Source organism: Nyctibius grandis, chromosome 1, assembly GCF_013368605.1.
Source record: "Nyctibius grandis isolate bNycGra1 chromosome 1, bNycGra1.pri, whole genome shotgun sequence".
Lineage (NCBI taxonomy): Eukaryota > Metazoa > Chordata > Aves > Nyctibiiformes > Nyctibiidae > Nyctibius > Nyctibius grandis.
This window is the reverse complement of record NC_090658.1, coordinates 104878256-104893506: the sequence shown is the minus strand read 5'-3', so window position 1 is coordinate 104893506 and position 15251 is coordinate 104878256. Positions and strand designations below refer to the sequence as shown.

The following is a 15251-nucleotide window of genomic DNA, read 5'->3' as shown; positions in this document are numbered from 1 at the left end:
TCACCTTCAGGGGTAAATGGCTCCTGAATTAGGGAGTATTTACGATGTCAATTCTGGCACCTCGTTTAGGCTTAACTACTAATTATTAGACTAAGTACAGCCAAAGTACTGCTGCAAATTCCTCACTTCTTCATTGGATCTCACCCATTACAGAATTTTTAAATCTGTGAATGGTTCAAGACCCAGTTTTGTTAAACTTCGTGTTTTGATATATGAGCCATAGTGGCTGCTAAATAACAATGCCCCAGCAGAAACATGGGAAAATGAGGCTGGAGCACTTTCTGGGGTGATCCAACCATCCATCCAGAGCAGTTCAAGCAAATCAGGGTGTTCATGTCTTTAAGAGTACTTGAAAGTCTTCTCACTAGACACCACAGGAAGGGGGGTGTAATTTAGTATTTTGGATTGATAGGCAAGATATTCCCTGACTCACCTGAACACATTTCTTTGCTTATTCTTTGACTCTTACAACAAGAAGAGTGAAACAATGTATTTTATAGTAGTTTTGACTATCATTATGGCATAAACAGCATAAAGGATTTACATCAAATTTATAGCTTGGAGTTACCTGGCATGCAAAGTTTGACTTTCTTAAGCTGTGCCAATTCTAAACTACAATACTGGCTAAAAGATCTCAGAAAAAGTTCACTTTGGATTTTCAAAGGCAAGCTGAGACTCAGCTGTAACTTGGCAGAGTTGAGTTCCAGACAAAAATGATTCAGCCTTTTCCTTCTTTACATGTTATCTTTCACGTTCTTTCATCTTACCTTTTCCCAGCCTTTCATATTTTGGAGGAAAACAGAGAATATGGAAAAAGATCAGAGTCCAGGGTTTTGGACTTTCATGGTAACAGGCTATTTTCAGAAAAAATCAAGGTTAAGTACACAGAGAATTACAGAAGGATCCTACACAAACAACCAATAATGGTACTGATGTTTCAGACTGAAAAAATGACAATATTTTCATGGCGCATTTGAACAGTTTATAGCTAGGATAAGGCTCTTCTTTGAATTTGTCCATTATTGATCTAAAAATGACAATGCAGATCCCTGGCATCTTGCTGAACTAAGACATTGAACAGCACAGTCTCACTACCAGTAGAGCACAATGAAAAAATTTAAGTGGTTTCCTTTGTGCAAGCAATTCCAGCAGAATATTACTATCCTCAAAAATTTGCGACTTATAAGTGAGAATGTCAATTCATAGACTATGGAATAAAAAATCAAATTGTTTGATGAGACCTTGGACAAAAACTTATCCCCTTCTACACTACTACTACCCTGAATGATGGTTGAAAAGCTTGCCAATTTTTAATTGCTTCATATAATTAGGTCTTAATACAGTTGATGAAAAAAAGCAACTACAACAAATTCAACATATGTAACAAATAAGGAAATTTGCATTAGATTTGGAGGATCTGCCATTCACCACAGTGTCTTGGAACAAGATAAAGTCATCCATATACTTAACAGATGTTAAACGAAACAAAAATTAAAAAGTGCTATTGCAAAAAAATTCTTATGGTGAATTCAGATTTGGCTTCATGTTCATAACACAACTGACTTGACAAATGAAAAGTAAAGATGCAGATAAATAAAACACACAATAGAATGGCCACACACAGTGTGGGATCTCATAAACTACTGCAAATATTTGTACTGTTCTGAAAGTAATCTTGATTAAAAATTAACTATGTATTCACTGCTTCTGTCCAGTTTTCCTGAAAATAAATAAAATTCAGTTTAAAACATGGTAAAATGTCTTAGTGTTTATACATTTTTCTCATCTGTAGAAGTACCAAGCACAGGGTTCTGTACTACAGTCATTTATTTTTACTTACAAATCAGACAATTCCTGACAAGACAGTACAGTACAATAACTCTTCCCACAATAAAAAGTTATATATGGGTTCTGTTTTGGTTCTTTGCTGAAATGGTTTTCTTATATTTGTTTTCTTGATATAAATGTGCTTGGCCAAGTTAGATGACAAATGTAATTAAGCTGCAAAAAAAAATCCATTTAATTGATAGTTCCAGTATTGAAGGAAGCTTGTGCAACCTTTGAGTTTGTTTTCTTGTTCAAAGCTGTACAGATGAAGTTTCCAGCTTCCATCACTGTATAAAGATTTACTCCCTAAAAAAGAGGTGAAAAATGTTAGACATAATAAATACATATGTTGAAAATGCTTAAACTCCACTTTTTTTATGCTCCTGGGTTTAATTTTTGCAAACAAAGGTCCTGAATCATGTCATAGGTCGGTAACGGAGATCAGTAGAGTTACACTGACATACACAATAGTCACAGCTTCCAGTTGTTTGGAAGGCTCTACCACTTTGAGGGTGATTTCTTATCCTAACAGTAGTGGACCAAATAATCTAGTAATATCTTTCAAACTCAAAAGAATCTGGAATAAAGAGCTGCAATAACAACTAGAAGAAGTTGGAAGAAAAATATAATGTCTACATATGTGCTGTACTTATCACCCAACACTAAGAAACTTCATGCTTATAAGCATCCTATTTGCAGCTCAGGGAAATGGAGGAAACACACTTGTATTGGCAACTGAGTTCAGTGAAATACAGGATCCTGCACTCTCCTGAATAAATATAATCTCTTTCTTGAAGAAGTTCCTTTCAATGCAAAATTACAATTTGCACTGCTAGCACAACTGAGCAAAAAATTGCAGCTGCTTGTTCTGCTCATGCTAAAAAAATGTTCCTTGAGCAACCGTTTTATAACTAACATAAGATACATATCAGTACTGCTTGATTGCTAAAACGGAATCAGATCACTGATTAAAGAGGAAAAAAATACTTCATTATTAGTCTCCTGGATTACTCATGCATAGTAAGAGTTTTAGATTGTATAAGTGATGTAAGTGCTTTCTCCAAAGATTGGAATTTAGAAGCCAGTAAAGTTCCTGCAGAAGGGATGCGAAAGGGGACTTTGAAGTACCAACACACTGAGCAATCACATAAAACTGGGAGAAGTGTGTCACTCAACACTAAAGAGTACAAGATGTATTGCACCAGAAATACACTTTCATATTACTTATGGATTTATGCACTAAAGTTCAGACCAAGATCTGATTTAGATGCTTAATCCTTTAATTGGATCTAGCACTTATTTCCATGTTCTACAGTAAACTTTGCCTTTTTCGTTCTTGGAATTGGCTAAAAATGTTACGGAGAATAGAAATTACTTCACAGAAATGTAATAAAAATATTTTTAATTTGAAAAATAAATGCTTCAATGTTTCCAATCAGCTCTGGTGTATAGCACCATCTAAAACATATTGTTCAAAGACATCCTTTTATAACTCTCATTTTAATACAGTTATAACAATGTGATTTCAGCTCATTCTGTTTATCCTTTATTGGTCACTACTTGGGCTTTGTTTGTAGAGTGCTATTGCACACAATGAAATCTAAAAAATTCTTAGAGCATCTGTGCTTTTTTACTAGGAAGAAATGAGAAACATACCACCACAGACATACTTGGTAGTTAGATTATGGAAGATGGGGCAAGATAAAAACCCCAAACTATACAAAATTCACATTTTCAGCACTGTAACACTGCACAATCTGATATGTATTGATAAGAAACATATATTGACAGTTCGTGCTCATTAAATGGCATGCAAGCATCTCTGCCTTTTACATTGTCTTTCTTATGTGTCATGAACCAAAGAGGATTACCATGAGGGCACAAAACCCAGTATTGACAAGCATGGCTTGCAGATGGGGACGGGAAAAGAGTAGTGACAGGTGTGTGTAAGGTTGTTGAGTCAAAATAGCATGTCTTCAGATAGTTACTCAGAAATGTTCTTAAGTGTACTTGGTAACCACTCCATATATCCAGAATTATTCCTTGACACCAAGGAATGAAACCATGAAACACAAAGACAAATACCTCCAATAGTATCTATGAACTTGGATAAGTGCCTTAAGTCAGAAAAGCTTCTGCCAGAAGGCAAAAAGTCCTTTAACTCCCATTGACTTCAATTAATCTGTTGTCATTCAGCATTCATAAATACCAAGTCTATTATCTCTCTGAACTTTGGTTTCAGTGTCAGTAATGTGAGGCTAACAGTACTTAGTTGCTTCTCAGAAAGGCTTATTGTTTGCCAAGCACTTTGAAGGCATCATAAGCACAAGTACTATTACTGTAATTACATAGGAAACATATAGAAACTATTTTTATAGAAAGTACATGTCTCCCTACAAAGTTTCATCATCATTAATTATCTATGACATAATTATCTATCCATTACCATGGTACAACCAATAAATCTCTTTGTAGATGGGCTCTGCTAGAAAATTATTTCACATTTAGCCTGCTAGAGATTCATTTCACGCGTCACTTCTTCGTTACATGTTCTGAAGAATAGTATAGAACAAGCATTAATTATTGTTTTGATGTATCTAGTCAATCTGAACTCAATAATGCACGCTTAAATACCGTCCATCCTTTGGCTGACCCTTTAAGTGACTTCAGTTAACAAAATGAAAGCTTTAGTGCATAGCAGAGAGGAACATGAGAAAGTGCTCCTTGCAAATGGACAGCATTAGTAATTATAATGTCATTTTGTGCCATTACACAAAAAGGGACATATTAATAGATTTTTTCAATAATGATTTTACAGATTTGGTCATGGTACCAAAACCAACCAACACTGCAAAGACCAAAAGCTCATATATTAAGGTAATAATTTTGAGGCTCTGTGTCTCTCATCCTGTAAACCACTCTTTTCTTAATGGGCCAGAAAAGGGTCAAGAAGCAAAGCCTTGTGTTTTGCTATTGCATAATCTAAAAAAGGAGAAAGTTTGATGGTGAGATTCTTATCTCTGTGGGATTTGGTATCAACCTTTAGGACAAGCTGGATTCCTGCTAGTACACCAGATCATTAACAGATAATAAATCTTATCAAGAAGCCTAGAACAAGGTATATTTCATTTAATCAGGCTATTTTTATTTAATTGATTCCTTTTGCTATTAGTCAGTTGGAAAAGTCAATCGGTATTTTGCCCAAGGAAAGACTGTATTGAAAGCCTAAGTCTAACGTGCACAGCAACATAAAGTGAAATGCATGATTTCTCCTTATTGCAAAGAATTGCATTGTTTCAAAAGAATAAACACCTTCTTCATGAAAAAGGCTACCCCAAAGCACATATGAACAGTTCAAAACAGAGTCCACTTGTACAATGGACACTTGTGATTGATTAAACCTTTTCTAAACAGGTATCTGACATCTACCCAGAACTCCCTAAGAAGCACATGAAAGGAGCTAAACATTACAGTGAACTCTGTAAGGCACAGAATATGATGTAACAGTGCTCAGGGGATGTACCATTCAGAAACAAGTTCCATGATCCTTTTATGTCAAGGAACTCCATTGGCATGCGTGCCACACTGAACTGGAACCGACAGACAAGTAATAAGCTCCCCAATAACTCAGGCTGTTGTACTTCAGACATCAGGCTTTTCAATTTCTTTCTGCAGTAGTTTAAATACAAACCACATATGGAGCAGTTTTAGCAGCTCTTTATATGTTCTCCTTTGATTTCGACTCTCAAAGTCATTGTTTTACTTGAGTTAGTACAAACTCATTAAGCTACGTTTCCAGAACAATGATGACCTACAGGAAGACCAAAGAGTACATTCCTTGGAGAAGGCAGCATTGCTTAGTTCCCAGGAACACAGAATAATTAACACACCGACCAACCCAGGGATAAAGGTTCATTAAAGCACAGTTCAGTGCAGATGCGCTGCTTTGCCCTCTCCTCCAAGAAAAGGTCTGGAAATAAAAATGACTGTGAAGCCTGACTGACAGTTACAGATTTTGTACAATTTTGAAATATATTAAGTGGATATGAGAAATAGCAATGTCCTGTGCTTGGGCTCCAAACACCACAATTTTTTTCTACTTTGAAGACAGAAAAATTGACAACAAATTAATAAGCACTATGAAACAAATACAAAGCTCTGTGAAAAAAGCTGAAGTCTGCTCAGTCTTTCCACTGTAAAGCTGATCAGCCTTCTGGGGCAGTGTCTACAGTAGTGATTTTTTTGTGGTTACTGGGTCAGAGCAATGACTCAAAGCAGTTGCTACTGAGCTCCTCATAGCTCCAGGTAGGGAGAGAGAGGTTATTCAAATTCCTGCCAGATACACAAACCAGTTCTACTCTAAATTGCTAGTGAAGACAACATCATTCATGTTATGTGTCGAGTCATGCTAAAGCACTGAGTTTGCCAAAACTACTATTTGCTCCCAATATTTTATTGTACAGCACAAGTAATTGTCAAGTATGTATCATATGTTTTCTAGAAAAATATTTTTTTTTCCTTGAAGTCTTAATTAGAAAGTAAAAATATCTTACTGTATTGATCCCCAGACCATTAAGCATGTATATCACATCCTCTGTGGCTACGTTTCCAGTAGCACCTTTTGCATAGGGACAACCACCCAGTCCCGCAACTGATGAATCAACTACAGCAACTCCCATCTGGAAGATAACAACACAAAAATGCAATGTCAGCACAGAGTATTATTTATAATTATTCATAAATAGCAAGCTATACATATTAGTTACCATGGATAAAATACACATTTCTCCACAAATGCATGTGTTTCTCAGAGGAAATTCCTTATTACAGTGTTAGTCCTGACATCTTTATAAGGTAAGACTCTTCAAACACAGGATGTGGAACAGAGAACTAACAGTCCATTACATGTGATTTTGGCAGATAAGACAATTGCTCTTTTAGAGCCAAACAGAGTTTTATGTCTTTTCTCTCTTTATCTCTCTACATGGTTTTAAGTAGTCTGCATCTATTCCTGCAAAGGCTTACATGCAACCAAATGCAATCAATGTGTTTATTCAAATGTGGAATTTTAAGCATATGTATAAGTCTTTGCAAGTTGGAAGTCTTAATATTAGCATCTGATTTATGTATCATCCAAAAGATTTTGGGACATCTACCCTCTAAACTGTGTTTTGTTAATGGCTATTCTTGCACAAAGAACTTCCCTCCTAGCATATTCTCTCTTCTCATTTTCTTTTCTTTCCTCTTTATGATCATGAAACCACCATGTAAATAATTTTTTTGTTCTTGTTTTAGAGGAAGACTACAAGGTATTTTCACCCAAATTGAACACCACAATGTAAGGAACAAATAAATTTTGGCAGATCTGTTAAAGTGTTCATGAGTGTAAATCAACTGGAAATAAAAGCTTAAAGAACTTTATCCTGGTGAGTCTGACCCATTGTTTATCGTATTCACCAGTCTAGAAGAAAACACAACCCCTAAAATAGCAAATTTCACACCCACACAGTCCTGAAGCAGCACTCAAAAGCCTAGTTTTTAAGATGCTTGAAATAACTGAATAGCTTGGATATCATAGAAGTCCTCCATAGATATAGGTTCTGATCTTTGAATATTTTTTAAAAGAGTAGTTGATGCACAGTGTTAAGCATTCTCATTTAAATTAACACTTGAAAAAACAGCCAGCTGTCATAAATTCATAATTCTTTGATTTTTATTTTCTTCCTATTGCATCCAAGCTCCTTCTCTCTCCTGATCCTCTCTCAGCATATTCATGATAAAGAATAGTAAATCAGTTACCAACTCTGCCCAACAGATAATATTAAATTTCCTATGGGATAAAGCCTTCCCTGGGAGATTGGTCAGGGAGGGAAAGGAACGGAGCCTGTGATTTCCACTGACTGGTTTAGTGAGTTCTTTCACACTCTTCTTTCTGTGATTAGATTTTAAAATGAAGCTGAAATTGGGAAGCATTTATTTCTGTTTTAACATGTTACGTATGTGATCAAGGACACTGGGTCTCCCTTGTCAGAGAAAGCTCTTCAGACTTCCCCTTGAAGAAGATAAGATGCCTTTGGAGGCATTCAGGCTCTAGAGATAATGAGAGTCAGGCAATGATATTAGGTAGAGAGGTCACCAGATCTTCAAAGACACCAGCTTCTCTCTACCTTAAGCCCACTAGAGCTTTCTCCTCCCCCTAGGGCTAATTAGGCAGACATACACCAAAAATTTAGAAGCAGTCAGGCAGACTGAATCAGGGTACAACCACAGCTCAAATTCAGGACAGGAGTTCCTGTGCAGAGATAAGTTTTCAATACTCCAACTTTGACTTTGGGTCTGGAGAGATTCAGAGGTTAAACCATGCCTGTTACTCACATTTGCAAGTCAGTAAGATCAGCTTAGAGGCCTGACTGCACAACGAGCTGATTTCTGTTGCTCTCTTTCTGAGGGACCTACCTGGCCCTGTAGGCTAGGCTGGGAGCCTGAGCTTCTCCTTCTCAGCCATTAATACAACCAGCTGGCAAGGTAGGCAAAAGATGATGTCCTACATATTGCAGTTCCTAAGTGCTCTTTCTGAATAGACCCATCAGTGGTTTTTTTTAGTTCTGAAATAAATTCCCTAATGTTTTTTTTTTGTTTGCTTCCAGTTTTAACAGTGCTTTCCACAGTTTTATCACTGGCCTTACAAGCTCTTTAAAGTTCCAACATTTCTGGAGGGCAATAAGAAAGATTAATCCAATGAAGCATTGTCCCAAGTCCTGTTCTCAGGCAGGGATCATCTTGAGCTAGGTAGCTACTCAAAGCCCGTAATAAAGACCTCAGAGGACCCAAAGTGCATAATTGTGACAGACAAGACAGTACTGTTTAATATTGCTCACACAATGAGACTCTGTAAGAATGGATATTGTATTTTAAAGTACACTAATCTGTGAATTATGGAGTGAATCACGAAAGTACATGTTTCACATTTCAGTCACTTGTCACACATTTTGTTTGTGTAACCCACCGGTCAGAAAATGTGTTATACAACACATCTGTGTCCAATACACAGAGAATATGCGTTTATGATAGCTTTCAACTGGAAATTCTGTCTCTTATTGCTCTAGCTGCTAAGATTCATACATTTACTCTGGAAGTCATTGCCTCAAGTTTCACAGTGGCAGCTGTCGGGCTTGCAAGTGTCCCTGCAGAAACACACTTAAGGCCTCTTAGTGGACAAACTTAGGGTACGGTGAAGGTCTGGGGAAGAGAAAAGGGAGACTAACATGTAGAAGTGCTGGTATGAAACAAGCATGCATCCCACTACCATGCCTGCTCTTTCAGGACGATTTTAAGATTTCCATCAGAAATGACTGTTTCAGGGATGAAAAGGTAGAAGAAATGGTCCTTCATGTAGTTTCCCACCAGCTGTCAGGTTATGTCATAACTGTTCAAGCATTCTTCTAGATGTACTTATTTTCAGTAACTTTTACATGAGGATAAAAGCTAAAGGCAAATAATGTGCTGAGGTACATATATCACTCAGAAACAGCTCTAGCAGCATATAAGCAGTCACTTTCTAACCCCAGAGAATTATCTCATGAAAGTCTTGCCCTTGTGCAAAAATGGGAAAAATATCTAAATTCTATTTGATGACAATCAAAGTGGCATCTGAAAACAGCCAGAAAGGTTTGCCAGTTCAAAGCTGGGAGAACCTCCTCCTGTGGGGTGTCACCTATATTACTATCAGTAGCCTGCTCCAATGCTTCAGAGGGTTCTCACTGTGAGAAAAAACAAGAAACAATATACTGCCAGCATTAAAAGGGTGTGTCTTCTAAAGGCATTGGATATATATACATATTAATTTCTTGATATGCTTGTACAAACACTTGTGATGCCACCGTAATTCTGCATTTGCAGTGTAAGTCTCATAACACTAGGGTTACATGTTGCTGACTATTGTTTGTTGAAAGTGTTTGTGAACACATGGAGGGGTGTGGGATACCACAGCAACATAACGGTAACCTGAAATACACATTTTTGTCTAAGCACACCCTAGTATTCTCAGGCAGCCTCATCTGAGTTAATTCAGACTACCTCCACTGGAAGCTGGAGTGGCTCAGTCATTTTAGTCTATCAATCATACACGCATGAGTATAAAAAATGATGTCTTCTGCTGGGTAAGCAGTGAGAGCAGTAACCTCCAGATGATGGACAGTGATAATTGCTCTGTCTTTTAAACCATCAACTATTCTGGCTAAACAGAAAAAGGAGAAAGTCTAGTCACAGCTTTACATTGGTAACATCCTCAGTATGGGGGCTTTCATCCTAATACAGGACACTTAAACCATTACTTCTCAGAAACAGTGTATAAACATGTTTATGTCTCTATAATGGTATCTGCATCAGGATGGATTTGCCATTTTAACATTCAGCCAGTTTCACACAAGGTCCTGACACGGTGTATGTAATATAGCAGCTCTGACTGACCTCCAAATCTGACATGTCTTCAGATCAGTGCTCTTAACATGCAATGAGCAGGTGTCTCTGCCTTTAAGATATTGTCCTTTAAAATTTCCTTCACAACACTTCTGATAAGATGTCTACTGCAACATACTACTATGTCAGCAGCAGGCTGAGCTGCATCTGTCTGCTCTTGCATGTGGTATGGGTAAATATGTGTTTTCTGATACGTGTGCGGAATCACTGCAGTTCATCTCCAGTGTGGCCCCATTCAAAAAGTCCTTAAATAATCCATACTCCAAGCTCCATTCTAACAGTGCTAGAAACAGATGTCGGAAAACATCCTCCAGCAGCACTACTAATTTGGAGGTTAATATTACAGCCCAGACTGTCCAAGCACAGAGTCCGAAATAGCACCTAATAAATAACTTCTCTGCAAGCTTGAGCAGCTATGAAGCTGTTTTGCTTTTGCAGCCATTAAAAGCATAAGAGGCTCTAAAAGAAAAGCTAAAAATTGACATAATGTGTAAAACAATGTCTCTTCCTTCATCACATGTGCAATATTTGTCAGGCTTTTAAGGGAGATAATGAGTTTCAAGCCTTTCAACAATCTTAGCCTGCAAAACATTCACTGTCAGTATGAGATCTTTAAAAAGCCCACAGTCTCGTTGTCACTTCCTGACAGGTACTAAATTGTGCTCAGATTCATGAGAAGTTGCACTGCAGCTATTTCGTAGGCTATGTCCTAGACGAGCGCTCACTGAGCTGCTTACGTATGGACGTATGGGGGGGTGAACAATGGCTTGGCTTCCAGGACAATTTCAGTGCTCCAATCTTTTTTGACACTTGAGGAGTTTTAATAATCACAAAATTCCTGACAGTGGTTCCTGAACACCTTCCAAACTCTAGCTTTGGCTAGCTTTAGCTTACTCTCTAGAGAAGGCAGAAGACTTTTTGCTCCTGTCCCATGCTAACTTCCTAATTCCCCAACGAGAGAGCAAGGAATTAAATTCATCACCTTTGTCAAATAGCCAATTTTAACAGGAAACTATTATTGCCAGTGAATAATAAATGCTTCATGTTTCTCAGTTTGCTTTACTACTTCCCTGTAACTTCTTGTTGGGACAGTCCGTTTCCTTCCTTACTGATCTTTAAACCTGGCTTTGTCTGACAGAAAATTAACTTTGTCCCTCTCTTAAAAATGGCAAGATCAGCATCAGTAACTGCAGGGATGCATGAGGTATAAACCAGAAACTATAAACCAGGTCTCTCATAAAGTGGGATTTCTTTAAACAACTATGCCATTTTGAAACCATAATATTGAGGATCCCAGGTATGCATAAAATAGGTATTAAATAGGAAAAGATTTGTTGTCCCAGAAAGCTTAGGGGCCACAGCATTGTGAAGTCCCACAGTGCCTTAAAGGTAGGTGCACATAGAGATGACAAAATATCAGTAGAGCATTTGTTCAAGGAAGGGAGAAGAAAGGGAGGAAGAAGGAAAAGAAAGACCTACACGCATTAGGCCAAAGACTGTCCACACAGAAAGCAGCACAAGACTAATACTTCCGACTGTTTCATCCCGCAGCCCTGTCAGTGCCTAGCTGGCATTCTTGGCGTGGTGTGGTACTGTCCTATTACTGTGTCTCTCTGGCATCAGTCTGCTCCCCACCACTACTTGGTATGCCATCAGGGACCACTCCTTCTCCTGTAGAGATATAGATAACCATAGAAATAGAAATAACGATGCCAGCAACGCTTTGTAAAGTGGTTGTGCCCATAGAGACCCTTCTGTAAGTTGTATTATCAAGTTGTCTAAAATCAAGGCTTGCCACTCCCCTTTATTTCAATAAGACAACTGTATATAAATAAATATTATTTTAGCATTTGAGCAATTAGAAGAATATATTTCTACACATAAGGCAATAAAATGGGACAACATCTCTCCATGGAAAACCCTGAAAGTTAATTACATTTCCTTCTTGTTTCTTTTTCTCTCCGGTCTTGCAAAAGATTAATGCAACACAAAAGAAAACACTACTTTTCAGAGTAAACTCCATCACTACTGACCACAGGGTGTCACTGTTACATTAAAATCTATAATTTCCCAGTTCATTTAGTTAGAAAATTAATATATTCAGCCAAAAAAAACCCCATCCTTTTGTCCCGAAACATACTGAGATGCAAGCAATTTGTGGGCAGATGTGATGCATAAAATAGGTTAATACAGCATTCCTTTCACTTATTGCACACATCTTTTCATATTGCTACTGACACATTTATTATAAGCAAAGCTGGCAATGACATCTAGAGTTAAAGTTCCCTAACACTTTCCATCATAAGGCCCTACTTTTAATTGTTTATTACTTTGTCAGCTTCTAACTGCTGGATCTTATATTTTCCATGCCTTGTCTCTGCCTCGGGCTGGATTGTTTTGGAAAGTTTTAGTGAAAAATGGGGTGGCCACTTCCGAGAACAAGTTTTGGGGAAGAAAAATGCTCTGTTATGCTAATATTCAATAATTCTAACACGAGCTTCTTGGAGATATTCTTGTAGCTTTGCGCTTTCAGATTTGGCACAGGAGAGATACTGATTTTAAGAGATCACACGGTCTGGACTTAGTTACGAGCTTAGGAAAGTTCCACCTCATTGTCCGGAACTGGTCAGCCTGGTAGCTAAAATGCCCAAGGGTCAAAGCTGACCATGCTCCTTCCCTTAACAGCAACAAAGAACTGTGAAGCACTTTGAAACTGAGTTGGAAAATCCGTGTCTCTGGGGGACAGTCCATCACCACCTCCACAGAAAGCCTCTCACCAGCGGGCTCAAGCAGCTGAGATCTGTGTTGTGGAACCAGTTCTTCAGGGAACGTTCATGGATGCTTAGGGGGAATCGATGCCATTAAACGTGAGACTGGCTTTGAGATTTAGAAAAGCTTAGAAAGTCCTAATCAAAATCCTACACCATAACAAAATTAATACGGGGAAGCAGATGTTCACAAATCACTTTTGATGTTGCCTACACAGATATTTCGCTCCCTTCTTGAATATGTGCGCTCATTTTTATTTACAAGACAAGGGGGGTTTGCTAATTTGGGATTGTACACAGCTGGAGCTGCTCCCTTGCTAAGGGTCACAACACCTGCAGGGGGAGCAAGAGACACATGTCAAGGTCTTGTTGAAACCCATGAAGACGCGATGATCATCAGGGCACCGAGTGACTCTCCAGTCTCCCTTCCTTCCCTCCCCACGCAACCCAGGGCATTGCCAGATGTCAAGTTCAGCTGCTGCTGACTTGAACTAAGTACTTATTGCCCCAGATGCTCTTCAGCAGGAGTTGCTGCTCTCAGGTAAACCTCTGGTGGTTTAACAGTTTGTCTGCTTGCTATGTGTTGTGAAATAATCTGATATAAAAATGTGGGATATTCATTTTATAGCTTTAAACCTGGACACAGTCAGAAGATCAGTTAAACAGGTAGAACAGAGAAGATGATAGTAATCTGGAGATCTGGATGGAAAGGGGGAACCAGAGAGGAAAGGCAAAGGGCAGCTTCGGGGTAGGCAGGGAGGGAACCGTCTCATCCAGAGATGCAACAACTGTGCCAGGTTGTCTGTGCCCTACGTGCAGCCAGGTGACCACCAGGTTTTTGTCACATGCTACGTGCCAGTGTAAATGAATAGAAATAAACCTGAAAATAAACTGAGGGCTTTGAATGGACAGGGAAGACAAAAAGATTACTTAACTTGATGGTGAAGTTACTGATGGTTGCTCTGGGAGAGGAAAATTTCTCTGGGACTGGAGAGAGCATGTTTGGAACTGCTGACACTGGAGGTCCGACGACGAAACAAAATCCACTCACTTTGCAAGGGATGGCTCACAGAGGATAAGTGGAGTAGAGATCTACCCACTAAAATAAAATAGCTAAATTATCATAAAGGCTGAATTATGGGACATCAGCTGAGAATGGGTTGAAGGAAGGACCACAGGTAAAAATCAACGTTTGAGATGTAGACTTCAGGGAGTGCACTTCACTGTGAGTTACAATATTGAAAAAGGACAGAGTGCTACTACGGAGAATCAGGGAAAGGCACTGATCTAGTATTTGAAGTGCACATGGCACGTACAAATCCATCAATGAAAATGGCAAATCTGACCCGAGCTTCACAGTGTCTGAAAAGGCTACTTTTTCTGACATTCAGGGAACATATAACCTAGTTCATCTATCTTAGGTACCCCTTTTATTGGTATCTATACCTTATAAAGAAACTACAAATTCTTTTGATCTTGTTGTTCAGTCCTAGTTAGCTTCTGCCAACTCCCAACCCTTCTAGTTACTGGAAGACCAATTTCTGTTGATTCACTCTGCTGCTTAAGCTGGGTGGCCAAAATTGTTCCTGGAGGTCTAATTTCCCTCACTTTGTATAAACAGAACACTTCCAGCATGATGCACCAAGTGACAGAGGACACTAGCTTGTACCAATGTGAGCAAACAAAATAGGTGGGTGGCAGAAAACATCTGTTTTCCTAAAATAAAGTTGTAGTGATGATGACATTTATAAGAAAGCTGGGAAAGCAGAGCAGAACTATTTCATTCCATGTCACCATCAGGGTATCTAAAGGAGCGAAATGGTAACAGCGTTTAAAATCCCATCTGACTTCAATTCAGCCAAAGCCCTCACACAGCAGCACCTGACTCCCCTAGAGCCAGGAACATCACCCACCCACAAAAACCACTTTGTTTTGACTTTCATTCCCCGTACTATCTCTGAAATTACACCCAACTGCCACCCAGTCAGCAAAAGTGGGGACCTCCTGCACATCCCTGGGGCTCATCTCCAGCTGTATTGTGGAGTCCTGCAGGAGTATCAGCTCCTTGTCTGGGGCTGATCACCCATACAACATGTGTGGTCTTTGCAGCCTGAAAACTACCACTGGCTCCTTGGCATGGAACCTGGGGAAGATCAATGGACCAACACGGGTGGAGGG

At 38.7% G+C, this 15251-nt stretch overlaps 1 protein-coding gene across 1 annotated transcript in view; it reads right to left on the bottom strand.

The window, feature by feature from the left end:
• Positions 1-1855: 1855 nt before the first annotated feature.
• The window catches only part of HMGCLL1 (3-hydroxy-3-methylglutaryl-CoA lyase like 1), an 88184-nt gene continuing 74788 nt past the window's right edge, over positions 1856-15251 (bottom strand). Inside the window, exons 8-9 of the mRNA XM_068407222.1 lie at positions 6381-6506; positions 1856-2133 (exon numbers count right to left, since the gene is read on the bottom strand). Coding sequence (XP_068263323.1) covers positions 2020-2133; positions 6381-6506 — 240 coding nt within the window. The 3' untranslated portion in view covers positions 1856-2019. The remainder of the gene's footprint in view (positions 2134-6380; positions 6507-15251) is intronic.